We start from the raw sequence: 27,630 nt of genomic DNA, 5'->3' as shown, positions 1-27,630 counted from the left end.
GCTGGTGGGAGTGCAAACTAGTACAGCTGCTGCGGAAATCAGTATGGTGATTTCTCAGAAAATTAGAAATCAGCCTACCTCAAGTCCCAGCAATACCACTTTAGGGAATATAACACACCACAAGGACATTTGCTCAACTATGTTCATAGCAACATTATTAATAATAGACAGAATCTGGAAACAACCTAGATGCCCCTCAACCAAAAAATGGATAAAGAAAATGTGGTCCATTTACACAATGGAGTACCACTTAGCGGTTAAAAATGGATAAAGAAAATGTGGTCCATTTACACAATGGAGTACCACTTAGCGGTTAAAAACAAACAACAATGACATCTTTAAACTTGCAGGCAAATGGACAGAACTAGAAAAAGCCATCCTGAGTGGGGTAACCCAGATACAAAAAGACAAATATAGTATATACTCACCCATAAATGGATACCAGACATAAAGCAAAGGATAACCAGTCTACAGAGAAGCTAGAACCCTCTTCCAGAAAGAGATGGAAGCAGATGCAGGGATTTACAATTAACCACTGGGCCAAGCTCTCGAAGTAAAATCAAGGTGAGGAAGGAGCAATAATATGATCAAGGGGTCAAGACCATGATGGGGAAACCCACAGAATCAGCTGACCCAACCTAGTGGGAGATCACTGACTCTGGACTGACAGCTGGGGAACCTGCATTAGACAGATGGAGGCCTCCTGAACACAGGTGACAGGGGTGTGACTTGGGCAGTATATAGGGCCATGGCCGTGGGACCAGGATCTAACTCTAATGCAGGAACCGACTGTATGGAGCCCATTCTCTATGGAGAGATACATTGCTCAGACTAGGCATGGGGGAGAAGGGGCTTGGTCTTGTCTCAAGAAGGTGATGGGACAGACTTAGTTGACATCCCAGGGGAGGCCTTACCCTCTCTGAGGTGCAGATGGTAGGTGGGGTGAGGAGAAGGTGGAGGGAGCAGGAGAAGAGGAGGAAGGGGGAGATAAGATTGGTATATAAAAATAAATAAATAAAAATGTTAAAATGCTTGGTTAAAAAAAGAAAAGAAAAAATGAATAATAGAGAAATCTTGGTTAGTTTTTTTTTTTTGTCAGCTTGATGTAAACTAGAGTCATCTGAGAGAAAGAACTTCACTTGAGAAAATGTGCCCATTAGATTGGCAAGCTTGTGGGGTATTTTTCTTGGTTGATATTTAATATGAAAGAGCCCAGTTGGTCAGATGGTTCTAGAGTATGTAAGAAAGTAGGCTGACTACAGAATGGGAAAAGAGCTTCAATAACCCCACATCAAACAGAGGTCTGATCTCCAAAATATACAAAGAACTCAAGAAATTGGTCATCAAAAGAACAAATAATCCAATAAAGAAAATGGAGTACAGACCTAAACAGAGAACTCTCAACAGAGGAATCTAAATGTCTGAAAGACACTTAAGGAAATGTTCAACATCTTTAGTCATCAGAGGAATACAAATCAAAACAACTCTGAGATTCCATCTTACACCTGTAAGAATGGCCAATATCAAAAACACTGATGACAACTTATGCTGGAGAGGTTGTGGGGAAAAGAGAAAACTTCTGCATTGCTGGTGGGAATGCAAGTTGATATAGCCCCTTTAGATGTCAGAGTGGCGATTTCTCAGAAAATTAGGAAACAACCTTCCTCAAGACCCGGTAATACCACTTTTGGGTATATATCCAAAGGATGCTCAATCGTGCCACAAGGATATGTGCTCAACTGTGTTCATAGCAGCATTATTTGAACCTGGAAACAACCTAAATGCCCCTTGACCGAAGAATGGATAAGGAAAATGTGGTACATTTACACAATGGAGTACTTCACAGCAGAAAAAAATAATGACATCTTGAATTTTACAGGCAAATGGATAGAGCTAAAAAACATTATTTTGAGTGAGGTAACCCAGACACAGAAAGACAATTATCACATGTACTCATAGGTGGTTTTTAAACATAAAGCAAAGAAAGCCAGCCTACAAACCACAATCCCAGAGAACTTAGACAACAATGAGAACACTGAGAGAGACTTACATAGATCTAATCTGCAGTGCATCACGCCCGTCAGCACTCTATGTGTCACCATACAGTTCATGAACCAGGCAAGGGGCTGGAGATTGAAACACACAAAGTTTCACAGAGAGAGACACGGGTCATCCTTGATGCCAAAATGCCCCAAGAATGCCCCCTCTATTGTGTTCAGGGGCGGCTTATGGAGGGATCTTTAACTGATAGCTATGCCCCAGCCAAACCCACCAGAAACCACTCCCCTGCCATCAGGAACTTCTGAGGGTCTCGTGCTCAGAGCAGCTGCAAGCACTACAAGTTGTTTACCAGAAATTCAGGATCTGGGGGGGTTCACAGCTCCCAACACGAATCTACATGGGAAGTAGAAAAAGACAAGATCTCCTGAGTAAACTGGGAGCATGGGGACCTTGGGGGAGAACTGACGGGGGGCGGGGAGCAGAGAAAAATGTAGAGCTCAATAAAAATCAATTTAAAAAAAAAGAAAATTCAAGGTTAAAAAAAAAAAAAAGGAAAGAAGGTAGGCCGAGCAAACTATGAGGAGCAGGCTAGTAAGTAGCACTCCTCCAGCCCTGCCTCACCGCTCCTGTCCATCTCGAGTGCTGTCTTTCCTTCTAGATTAGTTAATTTTTTAATACTGTGATGAAACAGCGTGACCAAGGCAATTTACAACAGAAAAACTTTATTTGGGCTTAGGGTTCCAGAGAGCAGAGTCTATAGTGGCAGGGAATTGTGACTTGGCAGAGACATGACATGAACCGGTGAGAACTCACCTCTCAAACTACAAGCAGAAAGCAGAGAAAGCAAACCGAGGAAGCAAGAAGCTTTGAAACCATAGTCATGCACTTCCTCCAACAAAGACGCACCTCCTAAGCCTCCTCCAACAGCAACTACCAACTGGGGACCAAGTATTCAATTGTCAGATATCATAGGGGACATTCTCATTCAAACCACTGTGGCTTCTTCCATGGGAGTCTATACCTGGGTGTTAAAAAAGATGAAATAAACTCTTTCCTCCCTAGTTGCTTTTGGCCATGGTTTATTACATGTTTATTACAGCAGCAGAAACCAAACTAAGATGTGTCATGGAGCAGGGCTGGAGAACTGACTCGGGGTTAAGAGCAAATGCTCCTGCTGAGGACCTTGCTTCAGTTCCCAGCACCACGTCAGGTGGCTCACAACCACCCATAACTCCAGTTCCAGGGGGACCTTTGAACTCTGGCCTCCTGGGGCACCGCACTCATGTACATATACCCCCACACACACATATACACCTAATTAGAAATAATTTTAAAGAAATCTTTTAGAAAGAAAAAGAAGGGAAGCTATCAAGATGCCTTAGCAAGTAGAAGGTGCCTGCCAGCTAGCCTCGTGACCTTAGTTCGACTCCCAGGTCCCACACTAAGAAAGAGAAAGCCGGCCCTAAGAAGTTGTCCTCTACCCTCCACTCACATGCTACGGCAGGTGCGTGCATACACACGTAAACAAAGAAGCATTTCTAAAAGTACAAAAAAAATAAGGAAGGCCGAAAAGATGAATTTTACAGCCTCCTTAGTCAGGTTGGTCCCAGATCATGAGGGTTATGATAAGATGTAAAGTCTTAAATCCAGCTCCCTCATCAGTAAAGACTAGATCATTACATTCCATCAATAGCCCTTCCCACCCCACTCAGCAGACCTACAGACTCTGACAACTCCAGTTCTGAGAGTTGGGCTTCTTGCCTCCCATTGACTCAGGGACTTCAAGTCAGCAACCCCAGTCTTTCTTTACCATAAATGTTTATCTTACTTCAACTCCAAAGAGGGGCTGTTTGTGGAGGGAGGAGGGAGCTAAGTCTGTGGAAGACTAACTTAGGTGACAGAAAGGCATTGTAAGCTCTGCCTCCAACAACAATGGTGTAGATCTTCGGCTAAACACACACACATCCAGACACACACACTATGAACCCCGAACAGAATGCAAAGACATCTGTCTAAAGCCATTGAAGAGCAATCAGAACTAGACAAAGTAAAGCCTGGACTTCTCTCCATCCTCAAAAGGAAGGCACTAACTGGTGAGACTGTATTTAGTGGGAGAGAATTTAGAGTTTGGGTTCTGTCAAGTTCATTTCCAGCTAGAAAAAAAAAAATCAGCTTTCCATCTACTGACTGATAATCAAATAATTAAACTGTGGTCTACCCAATGGTGCTGTATGCTTGTTCTTGTTCATGTTCTAGTTCCTCCCGCCCACTGGTCCCCTTCCTCCACCCCCTGCTCCTCTTTCTACACCCCCTGCTCCCTTCCTCCATCCCCTGCTCCTCTTTCTCCTCTTCCTACTCCTCTGCCTCCTCCTGCTGCTGCTCCCATTCCTTCTCTCCTCCTTCTTTTTCTTGTTCATATGTGTGCTCTACCTGCATGTGCACTACATGTGTGCCTGCTGCCCAAAGAGGCAAGAAGAAGGAGTTGAATTCCCTGGGACTGGAGTTACAGAGGGTGTGAGCCACCGTGTGGGCTAGGACACAAACTCTGGTACTCTGCAAATGCAACAAGTTCTCTTAACTGCTGAGCCACCTCTCCAGCTCCTCTCTGCTTTTAATGTAAGCACTTGTAGCTATAAACTATAGCTATATAGTATATATAAACCTAGAGCTCCCTTTACTGAGTCCAATCAGCTCTGGTAGGCTCTGTTGCCATCTCCATTTGACTCTAGGGAGCTTTTAAGATTTTCTCTTTGATTTCTTCAATGACCCACTAATTGTTCAAAATTATGTTGTTCAAATATTGTGCGCTTATATAATTTCTGTAGTTCTCCTGCTGTTGAATTCTTGTTTCATATCATTATGGTCTAATAAGATATAAGATATTGAACACACACACACACACACTCAAAAGAAAAACAGTGGGCAGGCAAGATGGATCACCCAGTAAAGACACTTTCTGCTATGCCTAACTGAGTTTGATCCCTGGGACCCGTAATGTAGAAGAAGAGAACTAACTCCAGCAAACTGTCCTCTGGCCTCCCCATACACACTGTGACACCTGTGCACATGCACATGTGCACATACACATGCATGTACACACAGAGAGAGCTAAATAATTGTTTTTAAAAAACTATGAATGCCCAAAGAACAAATAATTCAATCAATAAATGACCAAATATGCTTAAATAGATGCTTCAAATGAAGTACGGTTCACCAATAACTATATGGAAAAAAGTTTAATATCTTTAGCCATCGGAGAAGTGCAAATAAAAAACTAAATAGAAATTCCATCTCACCTCAATCAAAATAGCTATCATCAAGAAAACACCAACCAAGAGATACTGGCAATCATGCAGGGACAAGGGGGATCTGTTTGCTGCTGGCGGGGATGTAAATCAGTCCATCCATGGCAGAAATCAGGATGAAGGGTCTTGAGAACACCAAGAATAGAATTCCTATCTAACCTGGGTATACCACTGCTGGGCGCACGCCTGAAGGAATTAGAGTCATCTGGCAGTAGGGATGCTGCCATGCCTTCATTCACCACAGTGCTATCCTCAATAGCCAAAGCTACAGAACTAGCTATGCCCATCAGGGACTGAACCAATGCACAGGGGAAATGTGGTACCCAGTGGAGTGTTCTTTAAGCATAAAGAAGAAAGAAGTTGTGTTGATGATGGAATTAAAGGACATCATGTCACGTGAAACACATGCCAGGCATAGAAAGATGAGGATCACACGTTCTTTCACATGCAGAGTAATCAAGGAGTAGCGAACATTCAAAAGAATGGGAACTATTTGGGAAGATAAGGAGGAAGTATGAGGGCATGATATAGGAGGTGTGAATATGATCAAAGAACGTTGTACATATGGAAGTGTCTCAGAACCCATTATTTTGCTAATAATAAAGTTTTTTTTTTAAATAAAGGAGAAATGAGCCACAATCCCTTGCTGGACCTAAATGTTCTCTTAAAAACAGAAATAACCTGATCTATTCAGAGCTTACCAAGGCCAGCTGGACTGGGACTGAAAAAGCATGGGATAAAACCGGACTCCTTGAACATGGCAGACAATGAGAGCTGCTGAGAAGCCAAGGACAATGACACTGGATTTGGATCCTACTATGCATACTGGCTTTGGGGGGGCCTAGCCTGTTTGGATGTTCACCTTCCTGGACCTGGATGGAGGGGGGAGGAACTTGGACTTCCCACAGGGCAGGGAACCCTTACTGCTCTTTGGACAGGAGAGGGAGGGGAAGTGGAGGGGGGAGGGGGTAAGTGGGAGGCAGGGAGGAGGCGGAAATTTTTAATAAAAATTAAAAAAAGAAAAAAATTAAACTATATTTGAACAGTAAAAAAAAATAAAAATAACCAAAAGTAAAAACTCAGTGTATGGGCTCAGGAGCAAAACAAAGAGTGAATGAACTTGAAGATGGCAATAAAAATATCCAATCTAAACAAAAGATATAAAAATAGGTTGACAAATATGAAAAGGGAGATGGCCCTCAGTTTGATCTGTGGCTTAGGAAATAAAAATAGGAAAGACACAAGCAGAAATATCTCTTAAATGATGGGCAATTGGGATGAGCTCGGTGGTAGGACACCGGCATCCTGTGCTCCAGGCCTTGGTGAGGTACATAAACAAAACCGACCAAACTAAGGGGCAAATTCATTCACAAAACTTGCTAAATATGTGGACAACGTACTATCAATGCTCCTATGCTAAACAACACTTACAAATATTCTCGAGTAACTGTGGAAAAGTCATTCTTCGGTATGGGCCGGGGGTGGACATTCACCAAAAATAGACAGTGAGACACAGATCAGCTACCAGCGCATTTCCAGAGCCTCAAAGTTCTGGCCTCAATAGTGTGAAAATCAACCCAAACAAGGTACCTTTAAAAATACGAGGATATTTGGAAAGTAGAGAATACAATTCTGAAAAACAAATGTATCCAAGAAAAGAGCCACACATGAAGATCTTGTTAATTCAATAAATGGTGAGAACTCTACAAAGGATGGAGAGTTCAAGACAAGCTTGAGCCACAGTGCAAATTCCAGGTTAGCCTGGACTAGATAGCAAGACCAAGAAACGAAAACAAACAGGGCAAGGTGGCTAATGCCTTTAATCCCAGCACTTGGGAGGCAGAAGCAAAAGGATCTCTATGAGTTCAAGGCCAGCTTGGTCTATAGTGTGAGTTCAGGACAGCCAAGGTTATACACAGAAACCCTATCTTGAAAAACCAAAGACCCTGCCTCAAGGAAAAAATAAATAAATAAAATAGAACATTTTAAAAAAATAATCATAATAAAAATAAAAGCCCCAGCACTAGGGAGACAGAGTCAGGTGGACCTCTGTGAGTTTGAGGCCAGCCTGGTCTACAGATCCATTTCCAGGACAGCCAGAGCTACACAAAAACAACACAATATAAATAAATAAATAAATAAATAAATCACTGTCTCAAAAAACAAAAATGAAAAATAAATAAACCAAAACAAAGCAAAAAGATTTATAAAGAGAAATGAAAATTACAAATATTAGAAATAAAAGGGGACGCCAATGTAAATTTTACAAGCAATAAAAGCCCACTAAAAATATCACGGTTGTATGATATTTTGTTTTGTGTTCTGACAAATAAAATTTGCCTGAAGATCAGAGGGCAGAGCTAGCCACTAATTAGAAGTTGGGTGGTGGTGGCTCACCTCTTTAATCCCAGCACTTGGGAGGTGGGGACAGGAAGTGTGATAAGCGGGGTGGAGAGAGGATCTCAGCTTTTGGAAAGAGGAGAGTAGGAAGCAACTGGCAGCTGTTCCTGGTTCTCTGATCTTCCAGGCTTTTACCCCAATATCTGAATCCTGATTTTTTTGATAATTATGATTAATTAGATTAATGCTTCATATTATATATTAGAAAATATATAACATGTTATATCATATTAGAAACATTAGAAAATATATTGATTATATGAAGATATATTAATATATCTTACTATAATAGGATCTATATGATATGAAGATATATGAAAATATATTAGGAAATCATAGGCAAACTCTCAGTCATAAGTATGTAAGTAGCTCACAGGCATTCTAGCTCATGAGAGGGAATAGACAGGAAGGCAGAACACTGGAGAGCAAAGTCTTGTGTTCAGGGAAGTCCAGATCAGTCTGTAGCAACTGCAGATCTAGACTTCAAACGACCACCGCAGGGCTAACTGCCAAGTGAGATGGCAAGGAATTCAGATTCAAAATTTGGTCTTGCTGGCTGCTGAATAAATATTTGCATTATAGACTAATTCAGAATCACCTACATGAAGTGGTATTTCATTGTATTTTAATGAACAAAGCATGACAGAAGATCAGAGAGTAAAACAGCCCCACTGATCAGCCTTACAAACCAGACAGTGGTGATGCAAACCTTTAATCCCAGTCCTCAAGAGGAATATAAAACAGGAGACAGCTCTCACACAGTCTCATTCTGAGATTCCCGGAGGCAGGCTCGCCATTTCATTCTGAGGTAGAGGTAAGAGCCAGTGGACTGGCTGTTTGGCTTTTCTGACCTTCATCTTGAACCCCAATATCTGTCTCTGGAATTTTAATTATGTTACAAATGACAGCCAACGTGGGGCAACTACATCCACATAAAGCCTGAGGAAGCATGGAAAGGAATTCTAGACACAAGAGAACAGAGTCAAGCATGACTTCTTGGTAGCAGCATTTTCTTGGGTGGTCTCTGTTTGCTAGAGGCAAGCAGAGGTGTGGCTCCATTAAGAAAGGCTTCCTGATGCCGGGTGGTGGTGGCGCACGCCTTTAATCCCAGCACTCAGGAGGCAAAGGCAGGTGGATCTCTGAGTTCAAGGCCAGCCTGGTCTACAAGAGCTAGTTACAGGACAGTCTCTAGAAACTACAGGGAAACCCTGTCTTGAAAAAAACCAAAAAAAAAAAAAAAAAAAAAGGCTTCCTGACTCAGAGTTAACAGCAAAAATTGCATGGTGGCTCTTTGAAGAGGCAGGCCCTGCCACCAAAAACTTAAATGGTGAATATGAACAGCCAGCAGCATAGCAGCATCCTTCTTGGTGGTGGCAGGGACCTAGAAACTCCAGTGTTGCAATAAACATGGCTCCTATCAGTACCTCTGCCATAAAGTTAGACTCCCAAGAAGTCAAGGAATGGGGTGGAGCCAGCTGCCAAAGCCACCTCTTTAATTCTGGCCACCTAGCTTGTGCTCAGAAAAGTATATATATATAATATTAAATACAGATTCAGACCAAAAAAACCCTCTAAACAGTTTACAGTATGTTTAAAAATATACGTAGGCTTGGGAGAGAGAAAAAAGGATAGAGAAAGTCCTTTAAAAAGAAACAGAGTAGCTGGACATGATAGCGCACACCTTTAATCACAGCACTTGGGAGTCAGGGGCAGACAGTTCTCTGTGAGTTTGAGGTCAGCCTGGTCTACTGAGTGAGTACCAGGACAGCCATAGGCAATGAGAGGCTGTGGATTCTTTCTGGGTTAAGAAAAATAAGGTTTGATCAAGAAAGACCTTCTGAAAAATCTCCAATGGGAACAGATGACCCAGATGATCCAACATTTTAGAGCACCTCTGTTGCAGTTTCCTCTGAGTTCTATATCCAGAACAGCTTTAAGACTGCTGGCTGAGATGATCCAGCTTCACAGAATACTCCAGTCAGGACTTGATCATAATCCTAAATTTTCTTTAGGTCCCCATAAGATTATCAGCATCCTCAATAAGCAGGAAGTAGCCTAGAAAACTATGACCACATTCCCAAAAATCGATTATGACTGTTTGTCTTTGTTAAGAGTGTTAGTTACAAGTTGTTGTGGATAATGGTTAGGAAAAAAAAGATAAAAAAAAAAAAAGGAAATTAGATTCAATGTTCTTGTTTCGACAAGAAAAAAGGAAAATAAAGACATGATAGGATAAAAGGGTAAATTATTGAATCTACTCTGAAAAGGAAAAAGGGAGGATTATAAACATTATAAGATAAAAAGGTAAATTATTGAATCTACTTTTAGAAAGCAACTACTAGTTTTAAGTGTTTTACATTTTATTGGACTTTTGTATATTATATACAAATTTTGTATATTTATACAAATTTGTGATTAATTTTGTTAAAACAGTCTCCATATATGTTTCTAAACTTGTTTAAGGTATTGTACCTATATAGCTCATTTAACAATGTAATGCAAATTTCTGGTCTCTAAAAGTTATTATTACTAACTATTTAGGACAATAGGAAAACGCAGGTTAGCAATTAGTCACCTATTATAATCAAACTTGCAGCATATTAGGTATGTTTTCAAAATTAAACAAAGATATATTTTAGATAGACAGGTCATCTTCAGACACTTCAGAGATCCACAGAATATGGCATCTAAGATGTTTTTAATAACCTGGGTTCTTCTTCTTTTATGACAATGAGACATGTCTGCTCCTGGCAGCACCAGTCTACTCCAGAGAAGACAATGGGCATCGAAGAAACTACACATAGAGTTTACTTTCTTTGTGGCAAAGTAAACCACTTGGCAAGAAAGTGCTCTTGCCTCAACCGCTGACAGTGTGCGGTCCTCATTGGACAAGCAGGACACAAAAGAAAGTAATTGCCAAACATTGTCAAGGCAAGGATAGACATTCCTTCAGAATATCCTGCTTCACAGAAAAGTCTATTGGATATGCTAGGCCTGTAGGCCAAAGATAGATGCCCCAATGTTGCAGAGGAACTTTGGATGACTGTCCAGGCAGCCAGCTGTTTCTGTCATCTCTCACATTTTTGGAAGTCACTTGCTCACACTTCCTGCTTACTCAGTTAATATTATTTTCTTCTTGGGTCTCTGAGGGAATTGAAGACTATATAGTTATAGTGTTCCTTGTTTACCAGATGCAGGAAGCAAGTTATAGTAGAAAGTAAATTAAGTACAAGACTTTGGACAATGAAAGCAGTGCTAAGAGGAAAGTTCATAGCACTAAGTGCCCACTTAAAGAAAACGGAGAAAGCACTCATTGGTGACTTAACAGCACACCTGAAAGCTCTGGAAAAAAAAGAAGCAGACTCACCTAGGAGAAGTAGAAGACTGGAAATAATCAAACTGAGGGCAGAAATCAACAAAATAGAAACACAGAAAACAATCCAAAGAATCAATGAAACAAGAAGCTGGTTCTTGGAGAAAATCAACAAGATTGACAAACCCTTAGCCAATCTAATCAAACGGCAGAGGGAGAACACGCAAATTAACAAGATCAGAAATGAAAAGGGGGACATAACCACAGACACAGAGGAAATTCAGAAAATCATTAGATCTTACTACAAAAGCCTGTATGCCACAAAATTGGAAAATGTAAAAGAAATGGACAGTTTTTTAGATAAATACCATATACCAAAGTTAAACCAGGACCAGGTAAATGCTCTAAATCGTCCTGTTAGTCGCGAAGAATTAGAAACTGTTATCAGAAACCTCCCTACCAAAAAGAGCCCAGGACCAGATGGTTTCAATGCGGAATTCTACCAGAACTTCCAAGAAGACCTAATACCTATACTCCTTAAGGTATTTCATAATATAGAAACACAAGAGTCACTGCCAAATTCCTTCTATGAAGCTACAGTTACCCTGATACCTAAACCACACAAAGACTCAACCAAGAAAGAGAATTACAGGCCAATCTCACTCATGAACATGGACGCAAAAATTCTCAATAAAATACTGGCAAACCGAATCCAAGAACACATTAGAAAAATTATCCATTACGATCAAGTAGGCTTCATCCCAGAGATGCAGGGCTGGTTCAACATACGAAAATCTATTAATGTAATCCATCATATAAACAAACTGAAGGAAAAAAACCATATGGTCATCTCATTAGATGCTGAAAAAGCATTTGACAAAATTCAGCACCCTTTTATGATAAAGGTCTTGGAGAGATTAGGGATACAAGGGTCATTCCTAAATATAATAAAAGCTATTTACAGCAAACCGACAGCTAACATCAAATTAAACGGAGAGAAACTCAAGGCTATCCCACTAAATTCAGGAACACGACAAGGCTGTCCACTCTCTCCTTATCTCTTCAATATAGTGCTTGAAGTTCTAGCAATAGCAATAAGACAACATAAGGGAATCAAGGGGATCCAATTTGGAAAGGAAGAAGTTAAACTTTCATTATTTGCAGATGATATGATAGTATACATAAGCGACCCCAAAAACTCCACCAAAGAACTCCTACAGCTGATAAACTCCTTCAGTAACGTGGCAGGATACAAGATCAACTCCAAAAAATCAGTCGCCCTCCTATACACGAAGGATAAGGAAGCAGAGAGGGAAATCAGAGAAGTATCACCTTTCACAATAGCCACAAATAGCATAAGATATCTGGGAGTAACTCTAACCAAGGAAGTGAAGGATTTATTTGACAAGAACTTTAAGTCTTTGAAGAAAGAAATTGAAGAGGATACCAGAAAATGGAAGGATCTCCCCTGCTCGTGGATTGGGAGGATCAACATAGTAAAAATGGCAATTCTACCAAAAGCAATCTATAGATTCAATGCAATCCCAATCAAGGTCCCATTAAAATTCTTCACAGAGATTGAGAAGACAATAATCAACTTTATATGGAAAAACAAGAAACCCAGGATAGCCAAAAAAATCTTATACAATAAAGGTACTTCTGGAGGCATTACCATCCCTGACTTCAAACTCTATTACAGAGCTACAGTATTGAAAACGGCTTGGTATTGGCATAAGAACAGAGAAGTTGACCAATGGAATCGTATAGAAGACCCGGATCTTAAACCACAAACCTATGAACACCTGATTTTTGATAAAGGAGCCAAAAGTACACAATGGAAAAAAGAGGGCATCTTCAACAAATGGTGCTGGCATAACTGGATGTCAACCTGTAGAAGAATGAAAGTAGATCCATATCTATCACCATGCACAAAACTCAAGTCCAAATGGATTAAAGACCTCAATATTAATTTGAACACATTGAGATTGATAGAGGAGAAAGTGGGAAGTACTCTACAACAAATGGGCACAGGGAACCGTTTCCTATGCATAACCCCAGCTGCACAGACTTTAAGGGCAACATTGAATAAATGGGACCTCCTGAAGTTGAGCAGCTTCTGTAAAGCAAAGGACATTGTCACTAAGACACAAAGGCAGCCTACTGACTGGGAAAAGATCTTCACCAACCCTGCAACTGACAAAGGTCTGATCTCTAAAATATATAAGGAACTCAAGAGACTAGACGGTAAAATGCCAATTAACCCAATTAAAAAATGGGGCGATGAACTGAACAGAGAATTCTCAACAGAAGAAGTTCGAATGGCCAAAAGACACTTAAGGTCATGCTCAACCTCCCTAGCTATCAGGGAAATGCAAATCAAAACAACTTTGAGATATCATCTCACACCTGTCAGATTGGCTAAAATCCAAAACACCAATAATAACCTTTGCTGGAGAGGTTGTGGGGTAAGGGGCACACTCATCCATTGCTGGTGGGAATGCAAACTTGTGCAACCACTTTGGAAAGCAGTGTGGCGGTTTCTCAGGAAATTCGGGATCAACCTACCCCAGGACCCAGCAATTCCACTATTGGGAATCTACCCAAGAGATGCCCAATCATACAACAAAAGCATATGCTCATCTATGTTCATAGCAGCATTATTTGTAATAGCCAGATCCTGGAGACAGCCTAGATGCCCTTCAGTGGAAGAATGGATGAAGAAACTGTGGAATATATACATGCTAGAATACTACTCAGCGGTAAAAAACAATGACATCTTGAATTTTGCAGGCAAATGGATGGAAATAGAAAACACTATTCTGAGTGAGGTAACCCAGACCCATAAAGATGAACATGGGATGTACTCACTCATATTCGGTTTCTAGCCATGATTATAGGACATCGAGCCTATAAGTTTGGGATCCTTGAGAAGATAATAAGAAGGTGAACTCCCAAAAAAGATATAGTAATCCTCCTGGATATTGGAAGTAGACACGATCGCCAGGCAAAATTGGGAACTTGAGGGTTGGGCAAGACTGGGCCAAGGGAAGATGGGGAGAGAAAAGTGTGAAGGGGAGAGCGGGGGGAGCTCGGAGGAATGGGGTGCTTGGGATATAGGAAGGGTGGATATGAGAGCAGTGAAGCATATATCTGAATTTAAGGAGCTACCTGAGGGTTGTCAAGAGACTTGACCCTAGAGGGGTTCCCAGGTTTCCAGGGAGACGCCCCCAGTTAGTTCCTTGGGCAGCTGAGGAGAGGGAGCCTGAAAAGGCCAGTTCCTATAGCCATACTGATGAATTTCTTGCATATCACCATAGAACCTCCACCTGACGATAGATGAAGAAAATGACAGAGCCCCACCTTGGAGCACCGGACTGAGCTCCCAAGGTCCTGATGAGGAGCAGAAGGAGAGAGAACATGAGAAAGAAAGTCAGGACCGTGAGGGAACCTCCAGCTGGCGACAGATGGGGAAGGTGACTGAGCCCCACATTGGAGCACTGGACTGAGCTCCCAAGGTCCCGATGAGGAGCAGAAGGAGCGAGAACATGAGGGAGAAAGTCAGGAACGAGAGGGGTGCGTTCACTCATGGAGACGGTGGGACAGAACTAATGGGAGATCACCAACTCCAGTTGGAATGGGACTGATGGATCATGCGACCAAACCCGTCTCTCTGAGTGTGGCCAACAGCGGGGGCTGACTGAGAAGCAAAGGACAATGGCTCTGGGCTCTGATTCTTCTTCATGGACGGGCTCTGTGGGAGCCTTCTCAGCTTGGTCGATCACCTTCCTGGACCTGGGGGGAGTTGGGAGGACCTTGGTCTTAGCATAGAGTGGGGAACCCTGATGGCTCCTTGGCCTTGAGAGGGAGGGAGGGGAGGTATGGGTGGAGGGGAGGGGAGGGAAGGGGGAGAAGGAGGGGAGAGAAAGGGGAGAAGGAGGGGAGGGAGGGGGGAGGAGGAGGGAAGGAGATGGAAATTTTTAAATATAAAAAAAAATAAACCATGAGAAAAAAAAAAAAAAAGACTTTGGACTCACCAAGATAAGACAGATATGGAGTATTTTCTCTGAATTTGCAAATGCAAATGGACTAGACATTGTTGATATATTTATTGCCTGTATATACTATGTATAGTCATTGTACTTATTGTATAGAGTTTTCTTATATTAGTTGTAGCCTTCTTTTTTTATTTTAGACAAAAAGGGAAAATGTAATGATATTTCGTTGTATTTTAATAAATAAGGCTTGCCAGAAGATCAGAGAGTAAAACAGCCCCACTGGTCAGCCTTATAGACTAGGCAGTGGTGACACACGCCTTTAATTCCAGTAGCCACACTAGTTTGCCATAGAAACTGGGTGGTAATAATGCACACCTTTAATCCCAGAACTAGAGAGAAATATAAAATGGGAGGAGACAGCTCTGAGACACAGTCTCATTCTGAGATTCCAGAAGGCAGGATCACCATTTTGTACTGAGGTAGAGTTAAGAGCCAGTGGCTGGCTGTTTTATTTTTCTGACCTCCAGATTAAACCTCAATATCTGTCTCTGGGTTTTTATTGATCATGTTACACCTAATTTGAATTATCCTAAGGCCATGCCCTTCATGCACCATGTTACAGATGTGCTGGAGAAGGTACTTCTCGTGCAGTGGGCTATCCCTCACACGGACACTCAGGAGCCCTGGTTCCCAGGCCCCATGTTTCAGTAAAGCCTCAAGTCAATGCAATATCAAAAAATGCAAATAAAAATACTTTCACACATTTCATGCTGCCTAGGGGTGGCAATTAGATATTACTGAGAGATAAGAACAAACATGACAATGAGAATATTTAGAAATATATGCCTCAGGGCTGGTGAAAAATATCAGCAGTGACTATTCTTGTTCTCCACAGTGACAACCTGAGTTGGATCCCCAGAACCCACTTGGGAAAAAGAGAAAGCCAAGACCCACAAGTTGTTCTCTGACCTCCACATATGCAAACTCACAACCTCCCAGGGACATATGCTCATAATGAATAAATAAATAAATTCATATTTTAAAGCTAAAAATTAAAAAAATTAAAAAATAAAAACCAGCCAGGCAGTGGGGGTGTCCTGGTCTACAAGAGCTAGTTCCAGAATAGACTCCAAAGCTACAGAGAAACTCTGTCTTAAAAAACAAAAAATAAAATAAAATAAGAACAATGAGCCATTAGGCCCCCTGAAGGAAAAATGCACTTTCTTTTTGAGACAGCACATAGCTTCTGTCTTAATCAATAAAGCAATTACTTCAGTCAGTCTAAAAGGGGATTGAGAATCCCAGAGGATAATCAAGACCTCTGCTGTGGAGTGAGTAAATAAAAGCAATTTCTACCTTTTCATTACAAAGAATTAAACTGGGACTGAGACAACAACTCTGTTGGTCAAGTACTTGCCAAACAAACACGAGGGCGTGAGTTCCAATCTTCAGCACTGGACAAGGCATGGGTGCTGAAGGTGGTGCACACCTTTAATCCCAGCACTGGGGAGGCAGAGACAGCTGGTTCTGCAGAGCTCACTGGCCACAAGCTTAGCCAAATATAGGAGCTCCAGGTTCAATGAGAGCTCCTGCCTTAAAAAAATAAAGTAGAGGGCTGGAGAGATGCCTCAGCAGGTAAAGGCACTTGCCACCAAACCTGGAGACCTGAGCTCATCTCCAGAACCCACATGATGAAAGGAGAGAACTCATCCCCATGGCTTGTCTTCTGACTGCCACACACCCCACTACCCTGCTAAATAAATAAAATATTTTCGAGACAGGGCCTTGGTGTGGGAGCTCTTTCTGTCTATGTGTTGCTTTTATTGGTTAATGAATAAAAAACTGCTTTGAGTCTATGGCAGGGAAGAACAGAACTAGGCGGGAAAAGCTAGGCTGTATGCTGGGAGAAAGAGGGGCTGAGTCAGAGAGACACCATGGAGCTACACTGAGTCAGACATGCCAAAACTTTGCCGGTAAACCACTGCCATGTGGCAATACACAGATTAATGGAGATGGGTTAAATTAATGTGTAAGAGTTAGCCAATAAGAAGCCTGAGCTAATGGGCCAAGCAGTGATTTAATTAATACAGTTTCTGTGTGATTATTTTGGGTCTGAGATAGACAGGTGGCCGGGAACCAACAAACAGCCTCCCACTTTCTTCTTGAGACAGCACGTAGCTGTCTCATTATGCAGCCCAGGCTGGCCTTGAACTCACAGAGATCTGCCTGCCTCTGCCTCCCAAGTATAGGGATTAAAGGTGTGCTCCACCACACCCAGCAAAAAGTATTTAATTAATTAAAATGGAGAGCCAAGTCTTATCCCCATATATACATACACACACACACACACACAAATACACATGTTGTACACACATATACACACAACTCCCCCAAACACAAAGAATAACACTAATGGGCTTAGAAGAGGGCTCACTGATTAGAGTGCTTGGTGCATAAGGATAAGGTCTTGAGTTCTGATGACCCCCAGAACCCAAGTGGAAAAGCTGGCGTGTCTGAACAAACCTACAATCCCAGTTGTTTTAGTTGCTGCAACAAAACACCTTGACCAAACAGAAGTTGACAAGGGAAAGGTTTATTGGGCTTGCACTACCATATTGTAGTCCATCACTGAAGGAAGCCAGGACAGGAACTCAAACAGGGCAGGAACCTGGAGGCAGGAGCTGATGCAGAAGCCATGGAAGATTGCTGTGTAATGGTTTGTTCCCCCTTGCTTGCTTTGCCTGCTTTCTTATAGAACCCAGGACCACCAGCCTAAAGATGGCATCACCCACAATGGGCTAGGCCCTCCCTCCATCAATCACTAGTTATGAAAATGCCTTACAGCCAACTCTCATGGAGGCCTTGCCTCAACTGAGGTTTCCTCCTTTCAGATAAATCTAGTTTGGGTCAAGCTGCCATGAGACTAGCACCAGTGCTGAGAGTGGGAAAGAGAGGAGACCAAAAGATTGCCGGAAGTTAATGGTTCCCAGGCTAACCAGGAAATCTGTGAACTCCAGGCTCAGTGAGAGACCCTGTGTTGAAGAAATAAGGTGTACAGAAATAGAGGGCAACATCCTCTTCTGGCCCACACACACGTGCATATACACACATATGCACACAACATGCATGCACAAATACACATACACAAATGAAGCGAAGCAGCATTAATATTGAACCTGTGTAGTTCCAGTTGTATTTCTATGTGAAGTACATAGATTGTGGTGGAGCATGTGCAAGCATTTCCCCCTGGCAAGGATGTAGAATCCAAACAAGTGCAGAGGCCTATGGCTTCTCAGGAGCTGAGGTAGGATCCCTGAAGGCCTCTGTGCGTACTGTACCTTCACACTGTGGGAATCCAATCTGGGACAAGATCTGCTTCAAGCTCAGCTTCTTGCTCTTAAGCCCATGCAGTTGAAGCCATTGCTCAGATGAAATAAGACTCTGCTCCTCCATGCCTGTCGTGCTTGGTGTTGTGCTGTCTCTCCAGCTTCTGCGGCTATTGCTCCGGGACAATAGAGGAAGATGATCCTGAATCTTCCATCTCTAAGCCAAGACCTGAGTCACAAGGGACTTCCTGTAAGGGAAATGGTCAAACTCAGGGCTCCTGAAAACATGCTGGGGTAGTGTAGGAAGCACTTCTGTAAATGTGTTTCTTTTATTGGTTAATGAATAAAGAATCTGTATTGGCCTGTGATAGGGCAGAGTAGAGCTGGGAGTGGGGGACAACACTAAACTGAATGCTGGGAGAAAGAAGACAGAGTCAAGAGACACCATGTAGCCGCCAGAGGGAAAAGGTGCCAGCTGCCAGCTGCCAACTGAAACCTTGCCGGTAGGCCACAAGCCTCATGGTAAAATATAAAATAATGGAAACGGGTTAATTCTAGATGTAAGAGCTAGCTAGCAATATGCTTAAGCTATTGGCCAAATGGTATGACAAATAATATAGTTTCTATGTGATTATTTCAGGAGTCTGGAAGACCAGGAAACGAACAAGCGGCCTCCCACAACAGGGTGGCGATCTAACATCAACATCACCACTGAGTTACTCTAAAACATAGTATTTACCCATTAAGATTACAGTATAGACGCACACTACCAGGTGGTGGCCATAAATCATATACCTACATATATGTGTGATGTGAAACATCTAGAAAGATTAACACTAATGTGCAGCTTTGCCTATTCCATAGTGTTTCAGTTTGTGCATTATTTGAACATTTCTAAAATGGGATTTATTTTTTTACTCCTTTTTTTTTTTTTTTTTTTTTTGGTTTTTCGAGACAGGGTTTCTCTGTGGCTTTGGAGCCTGTCCTGGAACTAGCTCTTGTAGACCAGGCTGGCCTCGAACTCACAGAGATCCGCCTGCCTCTGCCTCCCGAGTGCTGGAATTAAAGGCGTGCGCCACCACCGCCCGGCTTGGGATTTATTTTTATAATTAGAAAAACACAGGACTCACTCTCCCACTTTGGAAAATAAACACGGTCCCTGGAAGCCATTTTACACCTCTGCGTGCTAATTATATTCACACATTGACACAGAATATTTTGAACCCAAGGATAAAGATGGTTAAAAACAAACAACAAAGCCCTGAAGTGGACTAGCCATCTGGGAGGTGAGGGCGGGCAACAGCTCAGCCCCACTGGAACACACAGATCTGCATCCCGAATGCTTTGTTTTCTGGGGTTTCACGCTAAAATTGGACTTCATCGTTCTGGCTGGCGGAACCAGCTGTTCTGGGAGCAACTGGACTCAAAGCAATATGTGCTGTATTAAACTCATCTCAACTGGCCTAAATATAGCTAGTGTACACAAGAGGAAGAGACTGCCCAGACCTTAATACAATCTTAACCTGCTCCCCACAACTGGGCAGGGCCTACGACTGGGAGCGAGTGTAACCCTGTAAGGCCAGAGTTCACTGATTGTATCAGTAACTGGGTGGCAGCTAGAAGGTTCTAATTACTATGTAGCCAATGTTCAGTGTTTAAAAATGGTCTCCCAAGAACATGAAGCCTCTTCAATAACAAATAGATTCCCCTTTCCAATTCTAAAACTGGATTTCTAGGAACTAGAAAGATGACTTCACTGTTAAGTGTGATTGTTACACATCATGAGGACGGGAGTTCAGATCCAACCACCCTTGTGACAGGCCGAGGGTGTGTCCCCCATACGTACTCACATATACTTACAAACACACGTACACACATGTACACACATGCGAAAATAATTCTTTAAAATATATATAGAAATGAAAAATAAATGAAGCTCAATTTCTTCAGAGTCTTAGTGTTACTGCGTGGAAAGTTAGCCAAGTCCAAACATCAGGTGGCCCCAAGCCAGAAACACTTTGCCAAAAGAAATTGGAAGCATGAATAGTAAACACTGCTCTGACACATACAGTGTCATACATTCTCAACAGCCTTATGAGGTGGATGGCTCAGTGGGTAAGAAAACGTTCCGCTCTTCCAGAGGACCTGAGTCCAGTTCCCAAACCCACACTGGACAGTGCACAGCTGCCTTTAACTTCATCTCTAAGGGATCTGACCCCCTCTTCTAGCCTCCAAGAGCTCTGCACTCATGTGCAGGAATCCACACCTGGCACATCTGTATACATGTAATATTTAATCTAAATTTTAAGAAAATCAACCCAAACAACCTTCCAAGACAGATATGACTCTCATTCTCACGTTACTGATGAGGAAACCAAGACAGGGAGATTTGAGAGAGCAGCTCACCATCTCACAGCTAGTGGGAGAACTGACAAAGGTTCTGTGACTTTTATTATGATAGGAACAAGCAGCTTCCACTTGAAATCAACCTTGAGGCTGAGCCCTTTGTTTTGCACTCTCTCTCATGAACACAGCAGTTACAAGATGTTAACACCCTGCCTGCAGCTGAGGAATCAGAAGCCTTGAGAATTTCAAGAGCTTTTTCAAGGGTTCTGCCATAGCCAAGAAGCAACAGGAGCGACATTCAAAGGCTTTTCTTAGCCACCTGGTTACCATTAGAGGGAGGTGCATTCTAGTATGACTTCCCCAGTCCTCAGGCAGAGAGCACTAACCTTGATTCTCTAGGCACAGGCTCAGCTCTTTAGGCCATGAAAGATGACAATTTCATGATAAGGTTTCTGCGAATTTGTGTTATCCTTAGAGGGTCACTTCCAACGGTCTCCAAATCCATACGACTGGGGAGACTCTTCCCTTGTGAGAACAAGGTTACAAGATTCATTTTAGATATGTGACAAGATGACTTAAAGGGCATCACGACGCAGGGAAATGTTAAAATCAAAATTCAGTGTGAGCCAGGAGCGGTGTCATGTGCCTATAGTGCCAGCGCTCGGGAGACTTGGGCAGGAGGATTGAGATTTGGGTGCCAGCTGAAATACATAATGAGACTGTGTCTCAAGAACAAAGCAAAAATCAAACAAAAAAATGCCTAACAAACTTCAGCATAAGCCTGTCCTGTTACTACAGCAACTGACTCCGCCCCTCTAGAATAACACACCTGCATGACACAGTAACTGGAGGCTGCTGCCAGGATCAAATGTGCCAAAGTTTGCATTGTGTGTGTATAAGCACTTACTATTTTGGAAAGAACTAATGTAAAAATAAAGTATCTAAAAGTAATTATTCTAGCAACTGTTTTTGTTTCAAGATATACTTTTACTCAAAGCACTTTGTATGTGTGTGTGTGTATACATGTTGTATAGTGTGTGTGTGTATGTACATGATGTACGGTGTGCGTGCTCACATGATGTATGGTGTGTGCATGTATATACATGTTGTATAGTGTGTATGTGTATACATGATATATGGTGTGTGTGTACATGTACATGATGTATGGTGTGTGTGTGTGTGTGTGTATGCATGCGTGTGTGTGTGAATGCATATGGAAACCAGAGGCCAAAGTTGGTGTCTTCATAAATCACTCTCCCCTTACTGTTTGAGACAGGGTCTCTCGCTGGGCCCCGAGTGCACCAACTGGCTAGGCTGGCTAGCCGTGGAGCTCCAGGAATCCTCCTGTCTCTGCCTCCCAAGGCTGGAGTTGCAGGTGGTGCCACTGCACCTGGCTTCTTACGTGGGCATGGGTACTGAGGATCCAAACTCGGATCTCCCAACAGCAAGCATTGTCCTAACTGAGCCACCTCCCCAAGGATTTTCCTAATCCCTACTACCCAATCATACTGGGCTGTGAAGAACTCAGAGAGCGTGGAAACAAGGGCAGGCCACTGTGCTTGAAGCTGCTTTTGGAGATCTGTCCACAGAGATGGCAGCTGAAGATCTTGCCCTGGTTGTTCCTATAGAAACAAGAGAAGCTAAGGAGAATGACCCAGCTGTTTCATCAAGTCCAGCTAATCTCTCACTTCCCAGAAACACAGTCACCTCCTCCATCCTTCTTCACTGAGGAGGTGCTGACTCAACTTGGGTTCTAAAGGGAGCGCTTTTACACAAACCGGCCTAATAAGGGTTTCTCACAGACACTCACAACCTTAAAAGCCGGGAAGAAGGGCCACGTCTTTGCTTTTTAAGCCAAGGGGAAAGATTCTTTAATTTGCTTGAATTTTCATAAAATTAAAAAGGACACATGCTCGGGCCCTTTGCGCAGCAACTGAATCCTCCCACTTGTTACAACACATGTCCAGCCCCTTTGGGGCTCGGGAGAATTTTTGTACAGTTGATTTTTTTTTTAAAGATGTGACTGGCTCTGTCAGATCTAAGAAGCTGTGTGAGTCATTCTGACTCAGATCTTCACCCTGGGGTTTTATAGCCTGAGAATACCTGGAAAGAAGGGGCTGGAAGTGAAACTGAGCCAGAGAAAATGAGGAAAGAAGAGAGAAAGCACTCCCAGCAGGGGGATGAAGGGCTGGCTGGCTATCAGAGCTGGGAAGGCTGGAGGGGCACAGGCCTAACAAGCGCCCTTCCTACACAGCCCACCCACTTTCCTCTCCACACTCATAGCCATTGTCCAGTGTGGAGTCTTACCCTTCAGCACCTGTGTCAAGAGTGTCTGCCTTCTGAGCCTATAGGTCATGATCCTAGAGAAGCTAAGTAATGAGGGGAACCCTAAGAAAAACATATATAGATCCACCTGGAAAGTCGAAATAGACAAGATCACCTGATACAACTGGGAGCATGTGGGTGGGGGGAGAAGGGAGGGCAGGAGGGGAAGAGGAGGGGAGAAGGGGAGGGGTGAGGAGAACTTGAAGGAGTGTGTTGTAGGGAGTCACTTGTTTGTTCCTGGCTGTTCAGACTCCCAAGATAATCTCACAGAAACCATATTATTTACAATACTCTTTGACCAATAGCTTAAGCATGTATTTGGCTAACTCACATCTTAAATTAACCCATCTTCATTAATCTGTGTATCGCCACGAGGCTGTGGCTTACCGGGTAAGCAAGGCTACATGACTTTTCCTTGACTCTGCCTCCTGTCTTCCAGCATTCAGTTTAGTTTTCCCTGCCTAGATCTACTCTACCCTATCACAGGCCTAAGACAGTTTCTTTACTAACCAATGGTATCCACAGCATACAGAGAGAAATCCCACATCAGGAATTGGATAGTTGAGATGAAGGAAGGACAGAAAAGGGAGCAAGGAAAGAGTTATCTTGATTGAGGGGGCCATTATAGGGTTAGCAAGAACCCTTACTCTAGGGAAATTCCCAGGAATCCACAAGGATGACCCCCAGCTAAGACCCTAAAGGAATAGAGGGGGGGCTCAAACTTGACCTGTAGTTAGACTGATGAATATCTTAAATATCACCATAGAACCTTCATCCAGTAACTGATGGAAACAGAGGCAGAGACCTACAGCAGAGCACTGGACTGAGCTCCCAAAGTCCAGTTGAAGAGTGGGAGGAATGAGAATATGAGCAAAGAGGTCAAGACCATGATGGGTACATCCACTGAAACAGTCTACCTGAGCTAATGGGAGCTCACCAACTCCAGACAGACTGGGAAGGAACAAGCATAGGACCAAACTAGTCCCTCTGAATGTGGTTGACAGTTACATGACTGGGGCAGACTGAGGGGCCACTGACAGTGGCACCAGAATTTATCCCTACTGTATGTACTGGCTTTTTGGGATCCTATTCTCTTTGGATGTATACCTTGCTCAGCTTAGATATAGTAGGAAGGCCATTGGACCTTCCCCAAAGCAATGTGCCTTACCCTCTCTGAGGATTGGATAGGGGTGGAGTGGGAGGGTATGTAGAGGGAATGGGAGGAGGGGAGGGAATGGGAACTTGGATTGATATGTATAGTGAAAAAAGGTAGTTTGCTCTCTTTTTTAAAAAATAAATATTTTTTTAAAAGGGGGGGTCTGCCTTTACTGTACCTCTGAGACTGCTCTGAGCAACTCTTAAAAGTCAAGTTTTTTAAAAAATCTTTTTGTGTGTCTGTCTGTCTGTCACATGTATGAAGATGCCCTTGGAAACTCTGGAGCCAGAATTACAGACTGAGAACCAAAACTGGGTTCTCTGAAAGAACAGCGACTCTTTTTAACCTTTGAGCCACCTCTCTAGCCCCAAAAGCCTAGTTTTTACTATGAGGCTTCATCCCTGTGGTCTCAGACACAGGCCTGTCCTCTCTAGGCTAAACGCAAGTTTGATGACTACAGGGACAGACTATATATGAGTTCTTCTGGCACATTGTTATGCAACACGCACTACATATAATGTTGAGTTAAATCAATCACTCACAGCAACTGAGAAAATCCTGATTGTCTTCAAACAAGGCAAAACGGGTTCTAGGAAAGTTATGATCAGGAAACAACCACCCTTTTAAACATCAGCACACTCTTTCCTGGGTGTGATTATACAGTTTGTTTAGTATAATTGCTCGGGAGTGTCCTCTGAGGCAGGGAATCCCAAAGGTCAGACTATATCACTCTACAATGTGGGATAATTTGTTACTGGTGGTAGGGTTTTTGTGGGTTTGGTTTTTTTGGTGTTTTGAGATAGGGTCTAACTATGTAGCTCAGACCAGCCTTGAATTTATGGTATCCCCTGCCCTAGCCTCCTGAGGACTGGGATTATAAGGAAATACTAGTACCTCTGGCTGGCCTCTGTTTTAAAAATTGGAATTGTCTAATGAGCCATAGAGTTCAGAAAAAGAGAGAAGGATTTCCTGAGTGTAGGGAGGAAGTGACAGCCTGGACTGAAACCATGGTCAGGCAAAGCTCCTGGGTAAACAGAAAGATTAAGGTGGTCAAAACCTGTCATCCCAACACTCGAGAGTCTGAAGCAGGAGGACTGTGGGCTTGAAGCCAGCCTAGGGCTAAACACACACCCCTGAACACATGGCAGCATGGGGGATGGTTTGTACAAATCCAAAAGGCTCAACCAAATATAATAAGGGCCCTTCTGTGTCTGCTGCTGGTCTTCTGCCCACAGCGAAAAGCCAAGAGCTACCCCATTGCTGCCCATGCCCTTGACAAGAGTTTAATTTAAACTCTATTAATTTAAGTTAGACCCTGGTAAACATTATGATCCACACCTCTGAACTTCCTTTATCTTTGCTAGTTTCTAAAAAAGAAAATCTGGGCTGGGATGAGGGGGGTTGTTGTGGGAGTTCTGAACTCTGATTCTTCTGGGATAAGGAAGGAAGCTGGGATAATGTTTCATGGTGCATCCCCGTTACAATTCTTAACAGTCCCCCATCTTTCTGCCCTTAAAAGGCAAAGCTTGGCTAAGATCATCGCCTCCGATAAACGTGGGCAGAGTTAAGGAGATTGAAATAGTCTGTTCCACTTGTTGAAAGAACAGGACCAAGAACTGAACATCTAAGAGTCTGAGTGCTTCGATGAGAAGGAAAGAAAGGGCGAGCTCCCAAGATGAAAAGAACGACTACATGAATTCAAACGTCCATATGAAAAAGAGAAAGCGATGTGTGGGTGATCACCCCAGAAGAACTGAATTGGAAGCAAGCAGAGGCTTTCCCCAGACTGAAAGTTGCAAACAGCTTTTGCTCAAGATCACATTGGATTTGGGCTGTTAGTTTTGATCATTGCTTCTTAGAAATAAGTTTCTAACGTGCTGATCAGCATGCTCCATCCTCTGATTACAATTAGCCTGTGGATAGACATGCATTAAAGAGTTTGTTATCCATCAAGGGACTGAGGTGCCGCAGGGGCTGAGGATGGCGAAAGCCCTCTGTGTAAGAAGGGCTGATACATGCTTGCGAGCCTGACCCTGAAAACCAGCCCATTTAGCAAATGAATGAGACCTGGCCACTGCGCTTTTTCAGCAGAAGCGAGATCCAACTTAGAAACTGCAACCTTGTTCTTCCCTACGCACACCGGTTGGAAACCTGGAAGGTTCTTGGCCTGGAAGGAAGGTGTCCAACACTTACTAGGTAATCTGTCAGTTGCAAAGCCAGGCGGGTCGCGTTCAGCAGCGTCGCCCCCCCCCCCCCCCGGGCCTCGCTGACACAAGCAGGTGGGCGCGGCCAGCGTCCCACTGCTGGACAAGGCTGTGACTCCCGCTGGCGCTGGCGAAGGGTCCCGGTTCCGGGGCGCAGGGTTGCAGGAATCCAATCTCTGTTGACGACCACATCGCTACGGTTGCCAGGACACCGCCAATCACGGCGTGGCTCGGGATACGGCCCCGCCCACCGCTGGGCCCTGCAGGAGTAAAGAGGAGCTAGGCACCCCACCCCACCCCACCCCCACCCCCACCCCCGCCGCAATGAAGGTGTGGGACAGTAGTGTTGTGGAACCAGCTGGAACAATCAGGGGCCACAGAACAGAGACAGGATCTAAGGTTCGTCCTCTATGGCTGACCCTGGGAAAGCTGACAGTAGCGAATATTAAGAATTAGGTTAACAAACAAATCAAAGATAGGCAGAAGTACAGGCAGAACAGAAGGGAGCTAAGGGAAGAAGATAGGCAGAAGCAGGAGACGCTGCCTGCTGAAGATAGTCTATTCCCCCACATTACTTCAGGCAGATCACCCCAGCTTGCGTCTTTCGTTTTGATTTCTCCCATGGCGTTATAAAGAGGTCTTTTCTTTGTTATGCAGTTGAGGGAAAGAAATGTGGAGTTGGAGCAGCTCATTACATGTGCTCAGTTTATGGGGTATGGGTCTAACAGAGATAAAGGGGTGTTCACAGTTTCGCCACATTGCAACTCTCGATGAAAGAGCTGCCACGATTTTAAAAAAAGAAGAAAGGAAGGGAGGGAGGGACGGAGGGAGGGAGGGAGGGAGGAGAGAGAGAGAGAGAGAGAGAGAGAGAGAGAGAGAGAGAGAGAGAGAGAGAGAGAGAGAGAGAGAATGAAAACTCCTGAAAAGAAGTTGTGTCTCCCCAGGCTGACTGATTAGATTTTCACTTCTGCGGGAGATGTTGGAATGTTGCAGGTCTAGAGGTTAGTTACCTTATCTTGGGCTAGTTCTAGCCCTGGGGACAGCCATTCCTTGCTACCTGTGTTGGAACTAACATCTTGTGACTAACAGATCCTTTTAGAATCTATTAATCTAGCAGACAACCAGCCTCCCTTAATCCAAAACTAAGAATGTCAGGTTGCATCTTGAGCCTATAGGAAAGCTTCCCCCGACCCATCTCACTGTCCCTGCCTCTGACGGATCCGCCAATGTATTTCATATTTGCCTTGATTAGTGACTTC

General features: G+C 43.3%; 1 protein-coding gene across 1 annotated transcript in view; it reads right to left on the bottom strand.

Moving 5' to 3' along the window:
- The window catches only part of Vwa3b (von Willebrand factor A domain containing 3B), a 182,890-nt gene extending 164,423 nt beyond the window's left edge, over positions 1 to 18,467 (bottom strand). The window contains exon 1 of the mRNA XM_038343822.2: positions 18,353 to 18,467. Within this exon, the coding sequence (XP_038199750.2) occupies positions 18,353 to 18,467 (115 nt within the window). The remainder of the gene's footprint in view (positions 1 to 18,352) is intronic.
- Positions 18,468 to 27,630: the final 9,163 nt, after the last annotated feature.

Source organism: Arvicola amphibius, chromosome 9 (genome assembly GCF_903992535.2).
Source record: "Arvicola amphibius chromosome 9, mArvAmp1.2, whole genome shotgun sequence".
In the NCBI taxonomy this organism is placed as follows: Eukaryota; Metazoa; Chordata; class Mammalia; order Rodentia; family Cricetidae; genus Arvicola; species Arvicola amphibius.
Note: the sequence above shows the minus strand (reverse complement) of the source record. Positions and strands in the feature narration are given on the sequence as shown.